General features: G+C 47.9%; 1 protein-coding gene across 3 annotated transcripts in view; it reads right to left on the bottom strand.

Annotated features, from left to right (window-relative positions):
- Window positions 1-23,655, bottom strand: part of RAP1GDS1 (Rap1 GTPase-GDP dissociation stimulator 1) — an 892,032-nt gene that overhangs the window by 502,416 nt on the left and 365,961 nt on the right. For 2 of the 3 annotated variants that reach the window (XM_086961955.1, XM_086961956.1), the window contains exon 3: window positions 13,361-13,483. In XM_086961955.1, the coding sequence (XP_086818081.1) occupies window positions 13,361-13,483 (123 nt within the window). Of the gene's footprint in view, window positions 1-13,302; window positions 13,484-23,655 lie in introns of all 3 variants that reach the window. The other variant, XM_086961958.1, reaches the window with a different exon arrangement.

Below are 23,655 nucleotides of genomic sequence, written 5' to 3'. Positions count from 1 at the left end.
TGGGGCTTTCTTGCTACCGGGTCTGCTAGGCGGGGTCCTCAGGGGGGCGAGGTCGTCTGCGCAGTCGCTGATCCACTTCGTGAGGTTGGTGGCCGCTTGGCTGGGGTTTGTTGCGCTGGTGGGTGGGTTCTTCCTCAGGGAAGTCGCGAGCTGGTCGGCTGTGATCTTGTTCCAGCTTCTGCGTGCAACCTGTTGATGGTGGTGGTGGATCGTGGTCCTTCTGAAGCTGAAGTGGAAGCAGCTGTGGTCCGTCCAGTGGAGTCCGGTGGCGTGGCTGAAGGTGATGTCCTTGTTGGATGAGAAGACGGGGTCGAGTGTGTGTCCGGCGTAGAGGGTGGGGGTGGTCACCAGCTGCTTGAGTCCCAGGTTTGCGAGGTTGTCCAGCAGGGTGGTGGTGTTGCGGTCGTTGTTGTTCTCCAGGTGGAAGTTGAGGTCCCAGAGGAGGATGTAGTCAGCGGAGAGGAGGGCGTGCGGGCTGATGAAGTCGGCGATGTCTTCGCTGAATTGTGTGCGTAGTCCCAGGGGTCTGTAGATGAGGGTGCCTCTGAGGGTGGTCTTGGGGTTGATGTGGACCTGGAAGTGCAGGTGCTCGGCGGGTGCGAGGGTGTTGTCGGTGTTGGTCGTGATGCGGATGGTTTTCTTGTGGATGATGGCGATGCCTCCTCCGGTCTGGTTGATGCGGTCCCTTCGGATGATCTTGTAGCCGTCTGGGATGGCGATGGCGATGTCGGGCGCTGAAGAGGCGTTCATCCAGGTTTCCGTGAGGAAGGCGACGTCTGGTGAAGTTGTGTCGAGCAGGTTCCAGAGCTCGACGGCGTGTCTGTGGACGGAGCGGGTGTTGAGCAGGATGCATTTCAGGTGGCTGCTGCTGTTGCTCGTCTTGGTCTTGGTCGGTGCTGGAGTAGTGCAGGTCCTGATGCAGGTGAACTTGCAGGAGTGGCAGCAGAAGGGTCCGTGGGTGCGTCTCGGGGTGGCTCGGTAGCAGCCCTGGATTCGGCCGGCGTTGAGTGCGTTGAGTTTGGTGGGGTTGTAGGTCCAGCGGGTAGGCTGGTTTCTGCGGGGGCCAGGGGTCCTGGCGCTGGGCGCGGGCCAGACGCGGACGGGCTTACCTTTGGCGCACCTTCGGCACTCAATCGGTGCTCCCGCTGCGCGCGTCCACTGTGCGGTCGCTCTGGGGGCGTCATAAGTGAGGAGCCGAGAGGGCGGGTCAGCTGGGTGGCGGGAGCGGGGTGGCCAATGGGCAGGAGGGGGGCGGTGACGCCGGAGGCAGTGGCGGGAAAGGAGGGCCGAGGGCGGCTCAGCGGTGGCTGGGTCGTCCGGCGGCTGGGGTGGTACAGAAGGCAAAGGGGAGAGGGGCACACAGGGGAACACAAGGACGACACAAAATACGGCGGCTGGGGTGGTACAGAAGGCAAAGGGGAGAAGGGCACACAGGGGAACACAAGGACGGCACAAAATACGGCGGCTGGGGTGGTACAGAAGGCAAAGGGGAGAGGGGCACACAAGTAGACGGCACAAAATACGGCGGAGCAGAGGGGAGAAATAGTAAAAGAAACGTCAGCAGGCGGGCTGCGGGCAAGGAGGCAGCCGCAGGGCAAGGTGCTGGTGCTGGCAGGCAGCGGGCAGGAGCAGCTGTGTGGGGGCGACCTCACATGAAGCAGGCTCAGCGGTCACTAAAGATGCACGCCGTTCGTTATTAATCTGGCTTACTTTCTTCACCATATAATTGTCAATGGTGCCGGGACCTGTGACCTTGGGTTTAGACATCTTATATAGCTATGAAGGAATATGTAAGGTCGTCTAAGAAACACTACTCACTCACGAGAAATACACAAAAATAAAGAAATAAAGTCTCAAGTAGGTAGTAAACAATAGAAATCCAGATAAAAAGGTGTAGAGTCCCTGGCCCAGTCCAGTCTCCTCAGGCCTCTGAGGGCCACAGAGGGCCCGCTCTTTGCCCGGGCTTCGCCCGGCTAGTCCCGCGCGCGTCCCAGAACGTGGAGGGAGCGCCTGAACTTTTATAGCGCCTCCGGGCGAGATCGTGGCGAAAACCGGAAGTCCCCGCTAAGCTCTCTGGGAGCTGTAGTCTCTGGCCGCAAGATGGTGCTGGAAGCGGCGTGGAGACTACAGCGTGTGGCGCCCAGGAGCTACTCCGGCAGGACAGGGTCTTTGTGGGCAGCAGGTGAGTCCTTGGACCGCTTTGGGCCGCTTCAAGTCCGACAATGCCCCCCTTTTATGGTCTTTGTGACCGAAATAAAGCATAATGAATGATTGAAGCGGTGAACTTAATACGTCACACACAGCAAAATATAACTTTGGAGCTACATTGTTTTGAACTGCCATCCAATGGGATCCCACGTGAATAACATATACCATCAATGGAACGAGCTTTGAAATACTTCATCAAACAATGCATGGTGAAGGGAACCTGGTACGAATGCAGGGTTGTTATAATAGTGGTGTAAGAGTATTACAACAAACAATATTTTATTAGTGAGATCTGCAGAGGTGCTAACTATATGCGAATTACATGCGGATAATCGGAGAGTCTCCTATTTTTTAGGCAACCACTGCAGCTAAATACACTACAGTACCTCTTGTATCACAAATAAATCAAATAAAAATCAAACGCTATTAGGTATGGTTAGTAATTTATCTATTTTTAGCAATTATGACCATACTAAAGATAGAGTAGTAAAGAAGCACATTATCTATTTTGACATGGTCACGTAATCTAGTTTAATAATTGATTGGTGTGCACTGCTTCATGAGCATAACAAAAATCAAAAGAAAAGGGCAAGTTTATAAAAAGTAAGCAGAAGTTGTCCTGAAATTAAGGATGATTAGATGTGTAGTAGTACACAATACTCACCAAACTGGTCTGACCAATGTCATACCCTGGACTTAGTGAATAAGCAAACGTTGTGGTACAAGCCCTCTAGGTTACCACTTGGCATACAATACATGTTTAAACTATACTAGACTCCACCTCATTGCAGAGTAATTGGCAGACTCACATCTGGCTATGTCTACACATTTTTGCGGAATGAACATAAGTAGCACTAGATATAAAAATAAACTTGTTATAATCAATGGATATTGGCTAGGCCTATTGTTTTTCTATTACAACTACTTTCTTAACACTCACGACAGGTGACACCATGTTGGGCTGCTCACTTCTTCTGTGCAACACATTTAGCTGGGACACAATGTAATTAATGGTTACCCGTAGGCACCAGAGCATATTTATTTGTATCCATTTGTTAAGATTGTTTTATTAGGGAACTAGCTTTTGGTGTGAATTGTTCATATGGACAGTTGCAGACATTTTTGAGGGTCACTTTCCCATTTCCTGTATTGCTTGGCCACAAAAGGATCCCAATAAAATGTAGCCACATAGCCATGAATGAGAACTACAATATAGATGTAAACAAGACTACTGCAGCCCTGAGCGATCATAATTATGCCCCATAACACACTGACGGGTGGGTGGCTAAGCCGGCCAAGATGGCAGACGTGCTCGAGTAGAGCTCCGCCGCCAGCCTTTAACATCGGTAGCCATCCTAATCGACGGGGCCTGGTGACATGCCCAAATAATACCCACTCGCCGGTGGCTGCCAGATCAGAATAGAGAGTGGTGTGGCAACGAGTAGCGACAAAAGTAGCACCAGCAAACAGAGAGGAAAGGCTCCCCTAAAAATGATGGCCTCCCTAAACTGCGAACGCAGCAGAGAGAAAGTGGGGTGACACATCCCGGGGGGAGCCGGAGTCTGCCGCACGTCAACCCAAGGGTGCACCAGCAGCAACGCCCAGGCCCGAGGTGGGGTGGAGGATGCAGCTGAGCCCGGGGATAGGGGGCCTCAGAGGGAGACATTCTCTGCCACCCAACAAGAGACCAGAGAGACGGTACCTGCGCGCTGAAAGCTGCAGGGGGCACTGCGCCTGCCGACAGACTGGAGCTTTTCTTAAAATGGCGGCCCCCCTAGACAGCCAAAGCAACCGGAGGATCGGAGGACCTGCCTGCACACTCCTCACGGGCCGAGAGAGAAGGGGTAGAGCACCGGAGCAAAGGGAAACGAGACCCACCGTACACCAGACCAAGGGGGCACCAGCAGCAATATCCAGCCGGGGGCATACCAGAGGCACACATCCTGCAACAGAGAAAGCTTGAACTGCTCATGACCAGACCAGAGTGGGCCCACAGCACGACGGGGGAGACTACTTGACCGGGCGGCCCCGGGCCGCTGGAGGGGCCTTCCTGGTGTCCGGAGCGGAGGACGGCAACATCGACATACTATGGATGGCGAGGTGGGAGAAGGTAACGCCCTCCCTCCACTCATTTCCCCCCCCCCCCGGCGAATAGACAGGAGGTGCCGCAACTGCCCCAAGATTGATCCTGACGAGGCCAGCAAAGCAGAGCTGCATTGGCCCCGACCAGGAAGTCCCTACATGAGCTACCTGGAGAACACAGCCACCTGAAGAGGATTTCGCCATAGCACCACAGGGCAGCGGGAACAGCAACAAATCCGGTACAGTGGAGGGGAGGGGACTGTCACCTTAGAGGTCACATCCCCTCAAATCCCCCTATGGAGCAGGTCGGAATCAATGAGGTGACCACAAGCCCAATATTGATAGGGCCCAGAGACACACAAGCATAACTTTCCAATCAGAAGGGCCAGCCGGACACCACCAGGTAATCCACAGAGAGCCACTCGCCAGCGAGGTGGAGCGACTGAGGCCCTGGGAAGGCCGGACGCAACCTGGTGCTTCGTGGCAAGTCTTGAGAGCCGGCGAGGAGTGGAGGGCGTTGGAGGGAACACCACTGGTGCGAAACGTGTGGGGGACCACCCCTCGGGATACCTTGGTCGCTCTGGGCACAAGCTAGCCGAGCTGAGGCAAGAGCAAGGGCGAAATTGCAGTTTAGGCCACACCAGGCATCCATATCAGAGCCACTCCTTGGCAGAAGCTCACAGACGGGCTCTACCAAGCAGACAGACATCAACCAGGGAGGGGTTGTTAACCAAACGTGGGGACAGAAGTCACCGCCCGTAACCACCTTCGAGGGAAAGGAGTGAGAACCCCCACCCCGTTTTCTGACCACAGACCCAGCAATCTCAGGAACTTCCTTGGAAAGGTGCACTCGGCCCCGGTGAAGAGCCTCGAAGAATTAGAGGTACCAGAAGCACATAAACAGGGAGAAGGCATCCCCCCTCTGCCGACCATCAGCCGTCAACCTGGTACCCCAATCAGTAGATCGGATACTTGACTAGGACAGGATTTGGCTCCCCCGAGAGGGAGGCAGCAGGTCTACAACTGCAGGAGACTACAGGCACAGCAGCACCCTGAGACAGAAGCAGGAAGGCAATCCCGCCATGCATACACACTTGATCATGGGGTGACAGCGTCAAACCAATGGATCGCAGACTGCGGCTATGGAGCGCCAGCCACCCCCGCTGGACCTGGACCAAACCCAAATGACTGAAAGCTATGCCGCAGGCAAAGTCCGACAAGCTAAATAAGGTGCTAGCTGCGATTGAACACTCTCGTTTTACAATGGAGGATAGATTTGGGACCCTGTCCTCGGATCTTTGTCTGTTACATGACTACCATTGGAAGCTGGCTGACAGAATGACAGACGGGGAAAAAACCTTGGCCAACCTTCAGCTACTGGCTAAAGCGCAACAGGACAGCATACGGACCCACAAAACCCATATAACCAAGCTGGAGGAGAGAGCAGATGATCTAGAGGGGGGATTCCGCTGCAGCAATATCCGGGTGATTAATTTGCTGGAAGGAGTGGAAATGTCCCACCCCAAAAAGTACATTGAAACTTGGTTTAAATCATTTACCCCAGACGCCGAACTTATACCTTTCTTCTCAGTAGAAAGGGCTCACAGAGTCCCTGCTCGACAACCTCTGAGGACACCCCAAACGGCCGATACTCCTGAAGCTGCTCCACTTCCGGGACAGGGATGCTGTCTTGAGGGCAGCCAGACAACATGGCCCGCTTCAAGTTGAGTTTAAGCAGGTGATGCTCTTTCTGGGCTATTCTAAAGCTGTGCAGCAACAAAGAGCCACTTTCCTGGAAGCAAATAGAATTCTCCGCCTAAAAGGGATCCAATACTCGCTACTGTTCCAAGCCAGTCTCAAAGTTCTTTACAGACCCAAAGTCTGTGTTTGATTGGGCGGAAACCAATGTTCTAGGTGGCCTGCAGTGGGAGACAGTCAGGCAGCCAGAGGAGGTCAAAGGTTGAGTGATCCGTGGGGAAAGAGGCCCTAAAAGGCAAGGACAGAGGACAAAGACCCGTCTAGGCCCCCCAACCTAGAGGAAAAAATAGCAGAGCGAAGGAGAGCTATTCAGGGGGAGGCTAACCTAATTATGGCCACTGCAACATCGGACTGGGAGGATGGCCCACACATCTTTTAATCCGACGATGATTCCAGAGACACAAGCATATCACGTGCGGGCTCGATGACCTCCCCCCTGGTGACCCCTCCAAACGGCAGACACACTGATCTGAAAGGACCGGACATTTAAGATTAAACTACTCCCCCCCCCCCTCCTTTGCAACCCGCACTTGACTTGTACCCAGTAACTTTTAACAAATATTGAGAGGTACCCTTACAGATCTAGGGAACAGGGTGCACTAAAGTATAATTAAAAGGTTATCCCTTACATACCAATTTCTAAACCGTACTTATATATTCACACCACAGATTCAAACCTTACACACTCTCCGGTCTCATAACATTGAACCCAAGTATATGCAAAATTGTCAAATATTTATTGCATTGATATAATGTACAAATGTCAGACAATTAAAACACTTAAACACTTAATATAATTAAAAAATAATTATATTTGCTTTCACTATACACATGAATTGCTACAACACTTTCCTATTAATATGTTCTTACAGTCTCATAGAAAAAACATATTACATTTAATTGAAATTACAATTTAAAGAATTATTTCCCCCTTTTTTAAATTATTTTTTACTAATAACACACTGTGTGCTAACCTGGAACAATCAGATGAGAGATGATTGTTGTCATAAACTAAAGTCCTGAAGAAGGTGGACTATCAATTTCCTTCCACCGAAACGCTGCGTCGACAATTACCTGCCGTTTAGCATTTTTTATTTCAGGTGATATTTGTATAAGATTATTGTCTTATCTCATTCAGTTTACTTGCACAGTGTGTGTAATTAATAAAAAAGGAAAAAAAAAATTTAAATTCTAATTTTAATAAAATGAAATATGTTTCTCCTAGGACTCTGTAAGAACATATTAATAGGAAAGGGTTATAGGAATTAATGTGTGTAGTGAAAGAGAATAGAATATTTTTTTTTATTATATTGTCTGACATTTGTACATTATATCGATACAATACATATTTGAAAATGTTGCATATACTTGGGTTCAGTGTTATGAGACAGGAGAGTGTGTAAAGTTTGAATCTGTGGTTCGAATATATAAGTACGGTTTAGAAATTGGTATGTAGGGGATAACCTTTTGATTATACTATTGTACCCAGTACCACCAGCTGAAACAAAGTCATCACACAAAGCCATGAACACTTATATCTGAGTGCACTAAGCCCCACAACAGACACATATAACAACATATGCCACAATGGGCAACGGACACAGGACTCCAAAAGCACTTTCCCCCCACAATACATTAGAACGTTGGTTAATGTGTGTAGTTTGGACGTATCACCAGTTGTGATAGGTCCGTAATGTTGGAACACGGTTCCTCGAAACCAGTTGACATACCTCCCAGTTATCCCAGATTCACGAACACAGTCCCACTTCAGGCGGGCGCTTCTACCCAACAGACAAACATGTAAAGGGGCTGAGGGCAAGGACAGGATGCAATACTCTCCCTCTCCGTTCCCCCAACCGTCACAATCACATAAAATTATGCCAATAAAAACAGACATTAGTCTTCTGACCCTAAATGTCAGGAGAACGCACACGAAAGGGATACAAAGTTTATTCCTATGCTAAGCGACAAAAAGCGCAGATAATACTATTACGAGAAACAAATCTCACAAAAACCAAGCTAGACCGGATACAGAAGAGCTGGTGCAGCACTTTCTGTGCTACTACCTACTCCACATTTGCTCGAGGGGCACTGATATGGCTCAGGCCAGGGGTTCCATTTAAAGAAACTCGCAGAGTGGTGGACAGAGAGGGGAGATACGCATTTCTGGAGGGACTGTTAGACGAGCAGCCCTTATTATTAGTAGTATTTACACCCCAAAACACCAACCAAGGACAGTTCTGGGACTCTATGTCGACAATCCTACCACAATTACCACCGTCAGCATGGAGACTGAGGGGTGACCATAAGTGCGTACTTGACCGCTCCTTAGACTGGTAACAGCCCCCAGGCCCAGACTACTCTACTCAAGTACACACAGAGCGATCATGGGTGCGACCACCCCACCAGACTGTCCCGACCTGGAAACTGCAGCAAGAGTGCCTGGAGGATCCAGTGTTTCGCCACAACCACGAAAATAGCATTGCAGAATACTTTAATAACACCAACACAGCGTCCAGCAGGGTGCTGGAATGGGACTCCTTTCAAGTCGTCAGGTGGGGAGCCTGTATTAAGCAAATAACAGGAGTCTGCAGGACTCTTGATCGAAGCCTTGAAAAAGCAGAGTTTAAGCTAGTGGCAATGACCAAGGCAGAAGATTTGAATGCAGTGACCCCTGCACAAGTCGCGGAAGCTAAAATGGAGTACTAGGAAGTCTTAGCGGATCTGTGACTCTACAACTTTAAGCTATATGGAGCCAATAGGAATAGGGAGGGAGATAGATTGGGAACGCTTCTAGCCTGGATGGCTCGCTAGAACCAGGACATCCAACCAATCACCGAAATTAGAGACCCAATCGGCGGAGTTGCGACTTCCCAGTCCGATATCCTGCGACTCTTCCATACACACGACACAAAGCTATATCGATGTCCTATGCAGGTCAGTTGGGGGCCACTCACCCGGTTCTTGGGACCCCTCACTATACCCCAGATCCAGAGAGAGGATGGAGACCTCCTCGAGAAGGAGATCACATCATCAGAAGTGAAACAAGGAATCCAAGCCTTGGCACGGAAAAAAGCCCCAGGGATGGACGGTCTGCCCTATTATAGTACTTTCATTATGCAACTGGCGCCACGAGTGACCATCATGTACGCAGCGGCTCTGGAGGAGGGGGAACTGTTAGGTTCATTACGGGAATCTCTTGTAGTCTCAATCCCGAAACCTGATCTGGACCCGATCCACCTAGCCTCCTACAGACCAATCACACTTACTCTCTGCCGATTGCAAGGTCTTAGGTAAGATACTGGCAGATCGCTTGAGCCCAGTACTCCCGCCACTTATACATCAAGGTCAGAACGGATTCTTACCGGGCAAAAATAAGTCCCAGAATATCCTCCGGCTGTTTCAGGTTCAGGATCAGACCAGGGATAGCTACTCTAGAGTGGCCTGTCTGATCTTGGACCTGGAGAAAGTATTTGACACCCTGACATGGCCGTACCTCTTCGAAACGCTGAGACGAATGAGGACAGGGCCAATCTATGGGGCGTACATGAAAACTATTATACACCAAACTCACTTCTAGAGTGAGGCTAGGCAAATACATCTCCCCACCCTTCCAAATAGAGAGGAGTACCTGGCAGCTGTGTCCCCTCTTCCCCAATCTGTTCGCCATGGCAATGGAGCCCCTTGCGATCAGGTTGCGCCGGGAGGGAGACGCATGGGGCATCCCAATTGCAGGAACCACACACATAGTGTCCATGTATACAGACAATCTGTTGCTCTATGTGAGGGACAGAGTCAGACCTCAGCCCCACTGGAAACAAACTCTCGGACTTTGCGGCCACCACAGGACACAAAGTCAATTCGACAAAATCCACTATATGCCCCTAATCCCTCACCTCCGCGCGAGGGATAAGAATTAGAAATTCGCACATAGCCTGTAGAAACAGTGCCCCACGATACCTTGGCATCCGGCTCTACCACTCCCGCGCTGACCTATTCGAAGGCAATCACTGCCGGGCCTTGGCGGGAACCAAAACACAAGTGAATTTTTGGAAGACCCTACCCGTGGCACTATCGGCATAATAGCCTTAGCCAAAATGATCTTAGTACTACAATTTCTTTACTACTTCACCAACACCCCTGTTGCTCCCCCACAATCCTTTTTCCGAGAATTAGATGCCCTATTAAGCTCCCTCATATGGGGCAGCGGACACCGTAGAGTTGCTCTCCCAAACATTGCAACTCCCAATAAGTCAAGGGGGGATGGGAGCACCGTACATTGAGGCTTATTTTCTCGCTGCACAAACCTAGTAGCTGTCCCGCTGGACGGCAGGACGGCCTTTAGCGGATACCGCCTCAGAGGGAGGGCCCATGTCGATGCAAGCCATATGCCGTCTACTGCTCCCAGGCACTCAACCTAAGTCGTCGCACTCGGTGCAGTTAAAGGTGGCACAAGCATGCATGTTGCGAATCCACTGCGTGTCCGGTGACACTCCCCTATATTCTCCCTTATACCCGCTCGCCGGCCTGCCAGAGGATGAGGGATTTTACTCAGCTCGAGCAATGCAAATTTGTACAGATCACAACATTCTAGAGGTGGGATCCCTGTTCAAAGAAGGCCAGTTATTACCATTTGACAGACTCTCGGATGAGACAGGCCTCCCGCCAGGACAATTCTTACTACACTGACAAATAATCCTTAGCAGCCGCCGCATATGGGATCTCTCCGAAGGGGAGCCAGTGACACACCCGGTACTTCACGCAATCCTCCACATAGGGTTGGGGCAGCACTTAATTACATAGCTTTACAAAGCAACCGGGACCTCACTGCCACCACACTAACCTCGTTATGACTAAAATGGGAAGAGGAGATAGGGCGCCCACTACACGATAAGGAATGGGTGTGTGCCCTGGAATATCCAAAGTGTCCCGAAACGTCTGTTTAAAAAATATACTGCTCTCTATACTACACCGTGCCTACCTCACTCCAACCCAGCTCCATCGCTTTTACCCAGATACACAGTTGGTATGCCCGAGATGCCAATCCTCAGACTCAACATTTATACATATGTTCTGGTCATGCCCCATATTGCAGTTCAACTGGACCGAAGTACATGAGGCGTTACAGGAATTAACAGGACTCACAGACATCAACAATTTGGAGGCCAATGGGATAGTGCTCTTCCAAAAGCACAAAAACCGCAAGGACAAAACGCATTTTGTTTCCTTAGCCCTCCTTCTGGCAAAAGATGGATCGCCATGTAAAACTCCGGGAGGACCCCACTGGCAACCTGTGTGGGAGCAGTTAGAAAATGAGGCTCGGTGGAAGAAGAAACAATCAGGAGGGAGAAGGCACAGGGGATAAGCAAGATACATCTCCATAGAATGGGCCATGCTGCTGCACCAATTTCACCATCATGTAGCTTAACCCAAAAGCCAGCGCTGCTATCGAATACACCAGACGACCAGAGTCATGATATACAACCCGAGCTCCCTCCAAGCGCGAGCGGCAGCACCCCTGAACCACACCAATAGCCCTGACCCAACAATCTGCCCATGGATATAGAATTATACACAACATACCCCAATTTGAGTCACACTCCCGGAAAGCCCCGCACTCCTGGTGATGCCCCCGCCCCAACGGTCATTAAGGCATACAGTGACATATCTACTTCTATCCCCAAATGCTCGTAGAGGCAGCTCCAGCCCTCCCAAACAAATTCATTCCAAGTTTCAAACCCTAGTTAAGCACACACACCAATAGTTTAAATGACCAGATAATTGCCCCATAACATAGCATCCTACTATGCAGGAACCCAGACCTAGTATGGCATCACACGTTTGATGCAGGGTGTTCACTAACCAAACGCATTTCCTCAACATGTACTCCCGCACCCTTGTATGAACCAATGAAATGCAAAGCATAATTGTGTTGTTTCAATCAATCGCAATGTATATATGCCTATTTGTAAACAAAGTAACATAAAAATTGCAATAAACATTTTTGTTAAACAACACACTGACATAGTGAAGTCATATGAATGATGCAAAGAGTTAGTAAGGCTATACTTTGTTGTGAATGGGATTAGACAATAGGTCAAGTATGCTTAAGTCTATGTTTAGTAGTAAAAATTAGTTTTTTACAATGTAAAAAGAATAGAATCAGTTGGTATGTAGTAGGAGTGCAAGCGTGTTCGTTACTTGTAACAACATGGTTATACTTTGTTATAATATGGTTTGAGCAATGTGCAAATAGATTGAGTTTGAGACTGCCTGTTTAGTTTTTTAAAACAGTGTTAGTGGGAAGTGCAAGGTGTATGTGCAAATTGAGTAGAATGGATAGTTCATAACTGGTATTTACTAGTCTTTTAGCAAAATTTGTTATGGGTTATTTTATAACAATTAGGTGATAGACATAAGGCAAGTATGTATACATCATTTTTCAGAAGACATATGTGCATGCACAACTTTACTTTGTGAATAATAACATTAAAACTAATTCCAACAAGTAATCAGACAGCAACAAGAAAAGGAAAAGAACATGCAAGGGAAATTATCGGGAGATAACACTTTGTCTTTATGTCAAGCAAAGGCATCCAAATATTCAAATAGCACCCACTTCATAACAATGTACCATGAAAGACCACATTAAACTATTGTCACACCAACAATGTAAATCCATGCTGTATCTGAATCTAAGAAATGGACTACTTGATGCCCCATCATTAAAACCTAATAAGAACACAAATAGGTTAATGTAACTATTCATAAAATACAAATGCCTTTATGGAAAGCCCATTCCAAGCAACGGCAAACCATGAAAACACACGAAAACCAATGGCTGAAACAGGCTGAACTAAAGCCCACACTATCTCTGTGACTTTGTACTTTTTGAAATGTTTATGACATGAAGTATTTAAAGTCTAAAGCAGTTAGTGGCTAGACTTAGAAATGTGTTCTCTAGTGCCATCCTGTAACCATCTTCTCATGATCAACTGCACTATTTTCAGAGTAAGATACAAAATCATGTATTATCTTACATTCTAATGGCACAGCACAAATATGCTTGTAAATAAGACTGACAATGATAGTGACTGACAGGAGGGATGAAGTATGGACAGTAGCTAGGCATGCACACAATAACTCGCGCAGTAAATGAAAAATCAATGGGTTCACACAAGGGACACAAGATGTGAGATCATGGATAAAGTCTAGTCTACAAAATGAAAGCTAAAATGAAGTAAACATACTGACAGGTCAGGTGAAAAACTGAAGATGTTCCTGAAGAAAAAGTTCTCGTAGAAAACCTCACCATTTTTGGCTACTTCTGCTATGATGTGAGCTACTTTTGCCGTACAGTTAGACTGTGGAGTTAAGAGATTTGCCAACACCTGAAGAATGCCACTTTCTTGGATTTTTTCGCTTGTCTTAGTGTCTGTAAAAGAAAAAAATCAGTACGTTCAGTTTAAATTATTTAGTCAAGGCACAACAATCCTCATCTCTTTATATTCTTAATAAGCATTGTCTATAAAACAATCACCAGTTGATGGTTTAATGAAGCATTAAATGTTCCTAATCCAAATTCTCTGGACTGCCATTTCAGATGTACAAACTAGCAGATGAAAATGATTCTGTAAATCAATAAGCCATATGAAATGTAAATGGCAGTGCGCCATTATACTTCACATCTGTTCGACATTATTTCGCAGAATAGAACATCACTTTAAAGAAAATAAAACTGAAGTACTAGAATCCCTGCAGATTGAAACACTGAATCCTAGCAGCTATAACCTAAGCAGTTATATTAAGGATTCCGCGTTCCACAGACTGGGAGGGTAGACAGTGGGGGCGAGCTGGCAAGTACAAAGGTGAAGTTTAACAAAAGTCACTAATAGTTCTCAAGATTCCTTCTGCATAGTTCATATATCGAGTTATTGTATTTGCATACCAGGATTTGCGGTCCTGTTTATCCGTTCATAAATTCATTATTACAAGTATCAGACTGCAAAGTAACGACCTAGCCTGAATGAGCTACACAGGCATGGAATCACAATACTTGACAGCCGTGATCACGAAAGCAATTTTTCTAAGATTTGAGTTTCCAATGATTGAGACTGCTTTGCTGTAAAAAACGCTTTTAGTACTGGGATGCCATTTTCACAGTTGAGACTGATTACAAATATGAATAGATGCATAAGTCATCTAGTGAAATTGCACCAATAAAATCAATTTTATTCACTTTAGGGAACTATAAAAAAAATGTCTGAAAATGAGAGCTGTCTTATACCCTCATAAATTATCACCTCAAAATATCATTTTTGCCACAGTAAAATATATACATTAATTTGTAGCTGTATTCTTTTTGTAAAGTTTTATTGAGATTAAAAACATAACACTACAGTACATATTGGCATATGCTATTTTTACCAATAATCAAGGTGAGATAACAGCTTAAGATATCATTTGATGGGAATGTGAGTACTCCACATTTATACGAGATATACCAGGTTAGCACATTTTTGATAAACTGTATCACACCAACTACACCAAAAAGTACTTGCACTTTCCATCTGTAGTTATTGAGGCTACTGAAGCTCTATCTTTTAACTAGATATGCATGCAGGTGAGCTAGGACATCCCCAAGGCAAGACCTAGGCGGTAACATATCTGCATAAAAGTCTGCATTACATTACAGTAGAGCATGTCGGACATCTAGCTTTCGACCCTCGGTGCTATGCCTCTTCCCCGACGAATTTCCACGGCCACTTGACCAGCATAAGTGAGCCTCCTGATATATCCAAGAAGTGAAACCAATATCGCAGGTAGCAAAGTGTGATGTGTCATCTCTGAAAATTTACCCAGAAGTCTTTTAGCAGCGGGCAATACCAGGCCCTACGTATGAAATCTGCAATAGGGTGTTGGCAAGTGTACTACTTTAACCTATTCTGAAGCCCGATTATGTACAGTCTCACCTGTTTACAATGCACTCTGCAGAGAAATTTGAAGGGCAGTAATCTGTGTCTGCTGTTGAATGATATTTTAAGTGTCTAAATGCAGCAGTATTTCCACTGTTTATCTGACAAAGCCTCTTCTTTCTTTGTATCCCACCTCCGAGTGCCCCTGCAAGAGGAATGGGTTCCTCCACACTCATTGTGCTATATAGTTTTGTGATTAAGCCCATTCGGGATTCAACTGTGAGCAGTGTATTGAGCCTAAGAGGTAGATGGTTCTGCAAGGAATGTGAAGAAGCAGGACTTCAGGCATGCCAGAGTATATAATACAACAAGCATTGGCATAGCCAATAGGTCTCGCCTTTGGGACCTTATAAGTGTTTAGTTATCCAGCACAATATCCTTGGTGCAACAACATCAAATGTTGCATGGCTAAACACTTATAAGATGGAGTCTTCATTATTGGGTAGCGTGAACAGTCCGTCTTTTAGATTGGCAGCTAATATTATACTGGAAGGAAAGCTAGGTGTTTTGAAGTGATTCGCGGTTTGGATGATTGGGGACAGAATACGCTTCGAACAGGTAACAGTCAGAAGCTAGTGAGCGTTTTATGGGAGTATGCACAGAAGGTTTTTATTAATTGCGGTGCATTGTAAACACAGGTTGTTATCAAAGCTCCATAGAGGTTAGCTACGACAGAGAACGCAAGTGGAAACTGATCGAGTGAATGGGATTACATATACACTGCTCACCGCAACTGTCTTACGGCAGCTCATAGCGAGAAAAGAGAGTAAGACTTAGTTGAGGAGTTAGTACATGAGAGCATTTTTTGGTTGTTTTAGGAAGCCAACACAGAAGTCCTTCTAGTACCTGAAAGAGAACTTGATTTACTAACAAGTGTCCCTATTACCAGCATCATTGAGGTACGTGGCAATAGTTCACTACACATTATTTACGGGATAGTCACCCATGTAGCAAGTAATAACAGCGCGTGGTATACTTGTTTTCGCAGAAAAGAGAGGATCTTACGAAACTGTTTCTAGAAAAGGAAGCATAAACTAAGAGGTACTTTCTGGCTATTACTTTTTTAGAGAGTTACACATTCTCTGATTAGAACTATAACTGATTTGCGAGACACCGAGAGACAACTTTGTGGATATTTAAGCAATAGTTTTTGATCGTAGAATGTTCCATGTGCATTTGCCCACTGTTTGAAGCATAGATACGTGATATTCAGTCTTTGTATACTGTCTTCACTGGTAATTGTTTCGACTGTGCTAAGACTATAACATAACGAGAAAGAAATTGATTAAAGTTTTGTGATCATGTTTTTTTCAGATTGAGGCCCCTGATGAAGGGGCGGGTGTCCCGAAATGCATCGGGCGGACTGCATTTTGAATTTTGATAGTTTTTGCTTTGTTTGAAATTTTATGTTTCATGTTTGAATCACAAACTACAACTGTTTGAATTATCATCGAATGTATAACCAATGCTTTGTTTGACAAAAGTTATGCTTTAACAAATCTTTTGTTTAAATACATCATACTGAATTCGAAAGAAAAGTAAAATGATATGAGTGAAAAAACTGTGTCTGTAAACAATAATTAAATTGTGAATTTTTGGGATAATTGTCAGTATTAACCCCTCCAGCTGTGCCTGTGTGAGTTCAAACCGCCTCACGGGGTTTGGCCACTTTCATTGTAGTTCACATGTTAAGCTAACATGAGTCACACAGGGCACGCATAATAAGTTTAAAAAGATTTAAATAGGTTTACGATTAGGTAATTAACAGGAGTGCACTCTCCACACTTCATTAAACACTTATAAGGTCCCAAAGGCGAGACCTATTGGCTATGCCAATGCTTCTTTTTTGTTTGCAGTGGAGTGCTCATATTTGCATAGTGTTATTGCCATTCGTATGACCTTGCAGCTCTGGAGAACCAGAAAATGAGAAATAGGTTATGAGGGAGGGGAGGTGGAAAATAAATTACATAAATCGAAAAAGGAATTAAAACCAGGCTTAAATTAAAGTCATTTGACAGTGTTGGCATACGTATTAGTATTACAGTGATGGCTAAAGAGTTTCTTATAAATGGCCATGGAATCACATGCTGGCAGCAAGAGTTGCAGTACCTGCAATTTCAGCTGAAAGTCAAACAACTTAAATACAATACCTCCAAAATCAGCAAAACTGACTGCACTTCGCATGACAAACCAGAGAACATCCTGTCATTGGGACGAATAAGAAATGATGACTAACTTTCCAGAAGCAGCAAGCCCTCTCAAATAACCCTTTAACACCTTAGATGCTCATGATGGAACGGTTCCGTCATCAGCGTTGGTTGGGCTGTGCTGATGTCGGAACCGTTCCGTCACGACCACGCCCGTTTTCGAATCTTCAGCACAGCGTGAAAATTCGCACCGCGCTGAAGCGGTTAATGTTCAATGAACCCCAGACCATTACTGCACAGCCAATTCCTGACTGTAGGCAATTTTTCAGACATAGTGCACTTTTTTATTAATAAAAACTTTCTGTTTGTTTGGTGCGTGCCCAGATAGTGACTCAATACTTACGATTATTTTTAGAGCCGGGTACATATGCAAAGTTGAGCAAAGGCCTCTGTCTTATCACAGTCAGCAGGCACTTTAACTGCCTCTTTAACGGTCTATTAGTTGCATTGTTGTGAGATGGTACAGACTTTTCAGTACTAGCAAGGGAGCTTACTAGAGGGTATCTTGTGGCGGTTTTCAGATTATACAGCAACATTTAGAGTCGGCAGATGAAAGGCATAACAATTTAACTTGTAAGCGAGTAGTGGGGCAGAGCAAGCACCAAAGCTTTCCACTAACATACAAAATGGGGGCTGATGGCATTGACTTTCTCCCTGCAACCTTCATAATCAGATTAGTTACCCTGATTCACTTCTTTGGGGAAAATGTTTTACACAGAAGACAGATGGAATTTTGGTGACGTCTGATTTCGAAAAGAAACTCCACAATGCAGACGGTGGGTCTGAAAAAAAGCCTTTTGGAAATATTGGAGCAGCGGCAGTAACCTATTAATCCTAAAATGGAGATAGGGAAAGGCACGGGGAGAATGTACATTTGAGCTTCCAGCCTGTAAACACGATGCTCCAAAGCATGTGTGCATTCAGCAAACTCAATAAAACAGACTTAATACCATTTCTCTTCAGTCATGCCATTTTCTTTTAACGCTCCACGGTCATAAGCTGGCAACTAAAGAGACTATGGTGCATAAAAACACAGCCCTGCCTTCTTGCATCACCCCTCACGCACCCGCCACACTGCACTGAGAGGAAGCATGCTGGGATAATACTACAATGCTGTATAATGTTACCAAATGATATGGCCACACGACTACAATTGTAATGTAAATCAAGCAGCGACGGGTGGAATGCAAGTAAAAAAAAAGAAACAGCAACGGACAGAAAACAAATAAAAACAGTGACGGGCCAAATGCAACGAAAACAAGTGCGCATGCGCCTCGCGCTAAAACTGGGAGGGGTGGGGGGGTTGCGAGAGCACAGAGTTTTCCTTGCAGGTGCAAGCCAGGAGCACCATGTGTTTGTTAGTTAATTACAAACATATGGCGTCAAGCTCGCTCCCGCAAGGGAATCACCAAACGTGCACACGTTGCCATTAAAGGCAATGCAACACGTGCACGTTTTTGGCTGAAAAGCAGAAGCGATTGCTAAAGGTCTTTTGCCTATGCAGCGCATGCGCTGCGTAGGAGAGACCTAAAAAGATATCAAGAGACAATGTTTCTCGTCCCTTCGTAAACTAATCTAACGAGATGAACATTTTATCTATAAATAGATCACCTAACAATTTGACATTTAATTTATATACGTAATACATAATTAATACATATACAGTATTAACTTCCGTGTTGTAATGTGTCTGGGCACAGCCTTAGCTAGTACAGTATTTAAGGGCATAGGCCTTGCCCTGTCTGAATCTATTGTGAGGGAGGGCATTCAGTACAATGCATTATACCAGCTTTATATAAGTATGCTTAGCTTGAGCTGCCCAGTAATAATGTTCAGCATTGGGAAATCGCAAAGCCACCTCTATATATGAGGGAGAGGTGTCATATCCTTGGCTGTTTATTAGCCCATAAGAACTTTGACAGTATTGAGTGGATCTGGTGGGAGAAGGCTTCTGTAAGGAGGATTGGTAAATTTAGAACAGGAGGCAGATGTAAAAATACCATTTTGAGGATTGCTGCTCATGCTGCCATAAAGAGGGGAGGAAGCATATGCCATGTTTGTCTTGAACTTTAAGCATCACTGACCCATAGTTTTCTTTCATCATTTGCCTCTTACTCTATCCACTCAACTCATGCTCCTTAAATAAGATATTATTATGAATTACTGATATGTGTTGTCTTGTGTGATGATTCTAATTCGATATTGTATTTGTGATGTACGAGTTACTTACCTTCGGTAACGATGCATCTTATAGAGACTATTCTAGCCGGAGATTCCTTCACGTAGACTATCCCCAGGCATGGGACTGGATCCGGAAACTTTTTTGCCACAGCATCCCTGCGTGCCAGGAACGGGACGACATCACGCGACTCCGCCGAGGCTTCGTCCGCGCACGTGACGTCAGCGAGGTCATATAAGACCCACCCCGGCACGCCTATGTCAGTTTTCTTCAGAGAAATTTTCCGCATCACAACGCGGAACCACCAGACAAAACTGTGGAAGCATGGGAACAGTGTGCGAAAAGCAGAACATTTGGAAAGAAACAGTGACTAACAACACCACCCATAGTAGTGTCACACCGCAGAACCCAAGGCAGGAAAGAAGAAGAGCAGAGCCCTGTGCAACTCCCCTACCAGCACATAGACAGCCTCCCATCTTTGTACCTCGGAGGCAAGGAACATGCGGAAGTCATGGTACATGTGGGAAACCCACCACCCCCATCCTGAACAAGGTAGGGGATCAGTTCCAATACAGACAAGGACAACAAACCTCCAAGCCACCCCAACATAAGGGTATCCACCCACAAGGGACAATGGCAAGACATGGCCAGATGACCCTTAATCAGAGGATAGCAATGGAAGGAGAGGGGGGAGGGAGGGCAGGGATAGAAAGCAATCCCCCCCCCAAACCAGGAGTAGCCAAAGCAGCAGGGTACTGAAACACCGTGACCCCATCCTCCAAAGGACCACGAAGAATGAACCACCCCCAGACGGAGCCACATATCAAGAACAAAGAAGGAACTCACAGGAGATACAGCCCCCCCCACTGGGAGGCGAGTCCTCGCAGAATAGGGGAGGAAGGGCGGGCCGTGAAGGAATCTGCGGCTAGAATAGTCTCTACCAGATCCATCATTACTGAAGGTAAGTAACTCGTACATCTGATATAGACTACTAGCCGCAGATTCCTTCACGTAGAATAGATACCCTAGCAATACTCCCTGGGAGGGAGGGACTGCGAAAGGACCCCACCAGCCAATACAGAACAGAGGGCCCCATAGGGACCCAGATCTATGGACCAGGTAAAACCTCATCCTTGCCAGAGAAGGGGAACCCTCCCAAGCAGACCCCTACCGACCCCAAGGGATGTAGGCGGAAGAAGGCTGAAGAGGAACCAAGGGTAAGGCCGAAGCACCCCACTGCCCCCACAAGGCAACACAGCTTCCGCCCAATGCCAAGACAGGAAGGGAGGAAGAAGTAGAAGAAGCCTAGAAGACCCAAGGAAGCGAGGGAAAGAAGGCGAACCCACTCCAGGTGGAGACAACCTACCAGCCAGAACAGCACTGGCAGTCAAAGCCGCCAGAAGCAAGAAGAACCGCCAGAGGCCCCAGGACAGCTGATTAGGCGTCGCCTGGCAAGGGAGAACATAGGATCATCCCAGACCTCAGGGCAGGAGCAGGGAAAGGAGGAGATGCCCGGGCACACCACTACGAGCGACCGCGCACACAACCTCCAGGCGCAAGCAACCTACACAACGCCATGGAGAACAGGCACTCGAAGGCAACCAGAACCCTCCAGCAGAGTGCACGCCATATGACAGCTAGCGCTACCCCTCCCAGGGTACAATAATTCCCAAAATATGGGAATCCTCTTTGGAAGAACTTCCGCAGCAGAGGAAAAACAAAAAAGCCACAGGGAAAAACACACACAGCGACAGGCTTGGCAAGCAGCCCAAGGAAGCAGAAGGCCTAATCTCAGGGCCAAGTCTGCGCCACAATTGCAACACACATAATCACCAAAAGGGCAGTCCAGCAGCCAACAACGCAAAGTCCCAAGGAAGGACGCAAATGGCCAGAAAATGCACACCACAGCCAGAACCACCGGCCTAAAAAGGGTCAGAATCAACCCAACTCAGGAGTCACTGAGGAAGGTACGGAGCAGGAGGAGTGTAAAGAGGAGGAAGAGGAAGAAGAGGAAGGTGCCCTACCAAGAGCCTCTGGATGGCGGAGTCGGCCGGGGCATGGAACAACAGGCTACCATCAAACAGAAGGTCGATGAGTTGCTGCCAAATATTCTCAGGGAATACTCCATCCTGAAGCCAAGCATGGCGACGGAGAGCAACCGAGGAAGTCATGGCCCAGCCCAGCACCTCTGAGATGTCCAGAGCAGAAAGGAGAATAAACACCGCAAGCTCCCGGCCATCTAATGCATGATGCTGTAAGTCCACCTGGCCACCCTCCTGGGACACTGCGGATCCCAGAGACTTAGCCGAGCCCCGCACAAAGAAGGAGGCCCGAGCCAGCACACACAAGGTATTCAGGGCAAGCAGGGCAGCGCTGGTCGAGGCAAACATGTTGCGCCCCCAAGAGTCCAACCAGCGGGACTCCTGGAATGGCGGAGTCAACAGTGGCGGCAGGGAAGGAAAAGCAGTCCGCAAAAGAGGACTGGAGGCAGAGGGGTGGAGGTAAAGGCGCATCGGGAGGTGCTGGTGCAGAAGATATTGAGGCACCGGATCCCCTGAGGCAGGACGCCTCCAAGCCCCCGTCAAGGAAGAAACGAAGGAACCTTCAAAGGGAAGTAAGTTTTCCCTCCCACCAGAGCCCTAGTGGGGGACCTCCAATAGAAGGTACGCCGGAAAATGAGACATCAGGTCACCCATACGCAGGATGCCCACAGCCGCAGACACTGCAGGAGCAAAGGCCGCACCCGCCTCCGTAGGGCCCCGTGGTGGGGAAAGCAGCTCCTCTGTGGGCGACGGCTGCAAACTAAGGCGGCCGTCCCAGAGGCCAAGCGGGATGGGCAAGGGCCAGACCTTAAAGTCAGAAGGAGCCGAAGAATGAGTGACCTGCCGCTCTTACAACGAACACCTCTGCCTCAGAAAGGGCGGGAAGTCGCCTTTCGACGCCGGTGAAAAAGACACCACACAGCAACCAGTCTCTGGGGAGAACGTCACCAAAATACAGCCTGCCTCTGGAGAAGAAGGAGCGTCTGAAAACAAATCCGCGGAACCCCCAAGTCACCCAGCATCCGAGACCAGAGTGGCGCCATCCCGACCCCCGTCAAGGTAGCCACCTGCGTGGCGGAACAAGACGGGCCAGGGGAGTGGCACGAAGCTCTCCTCCAGCCGCGGCCCGGAATGAGGCGAGATCGCACGGCAACCCACATGGCGGTGCCAGGGAAGATCCAACCTCCGACTCGCCCTCCGTCGAGGCAGCTGCCTGTGGGGAGGGACGAGAGGGTCTGGAGATGGACGAGGGTTCCTCACCCGGCCTCAACTCGGAGCGGGACGAGGAGGGTGCACCGACCCCTATGGCTCCGCACGGTCCAGCTGCTGCCGGCGCCGTAGCGGTGTCACCTCGGCCTTAGACAGGACCACCTTTTCAAAGGACCAAATGGGACTCTGGGATGCGACCCGAGCTACGGCGACCTCCTGTGACACCACAGGAACTCCCGCAGGAGTTTGTGGTGAGGCAGAGACACCATGGCCTGAAGGAGGTGCCCCAGAGGAGCCGCACCCCAACAGGACCACATCCTCCAAGCCTGGATCCGAACCAGGAGGGCCCTGCACGAGGCAAGGGTTCCATCGACGCCCCAGGAGGGGAAGGAGATGGAGACGCCAGCGAGGCCTGCAAAGCCGTGGCGTATGTCTCCATTTGGACCCTTGACACCCACATACCAGGAAACGGTGGGTAGGACGACACGCTGGGCTTCATCACCCGCGGAGAGTCCACGCCCGAGAAGGGCGAGGACGACGACCACGGCTGTACCTGAAGCCGTCCGCCGAAGCAGACAGAGGGGAAAGGTGGACCTGAAGAGACGCACCGAGAGAAGTTTCATGCGGCGCTCCCGCCGTGACTTCGGCTTCATCTGTTGACAGGCCTCACAGTCAGTGGCGCCATGATCCTCCCCAAACACCACATACAAATGAGGTGCGGGTCCTTCGCCGACATAAGACGCCCACAAAACATACAAGTTTTGAAGCCCAAATGCATTTCCACACTTTTCCCCAAAAGAATTGGAGAAAAAAAAGGGCCTGAAACAGGCCCATAGCAAGGACCGGATCCACGTTGCACGCAGAAAAGGAAAATAGTGGCATAGGTGCGCCGGGGCGGGTCTTATGTGACCTTGCTGACGTCAGGAGCGCGGACGACACCTGGCCGGAGTTGCATGATGTCGTCCAGTCCCCGACGCAGAGGGATGCTGTGGCAA

The sequence above is a fragment of the Lissotriton vulgaris genome, chromosome 3_1, assembly GCF_964263255.1.
Source record: "Lissotriton vulgaris chromosome 3_1, aLisVul1.2, whole genome shotgun sequence".
NCBI lineage: Eukaryota > Metazoa > Chordata > Amphibia > Caudata > Salamandridae > Lissotriton > Lissotriton vulgaris.
This window is presented reverse-complemented; position numbering and strand designations above follow the sequence as displayed.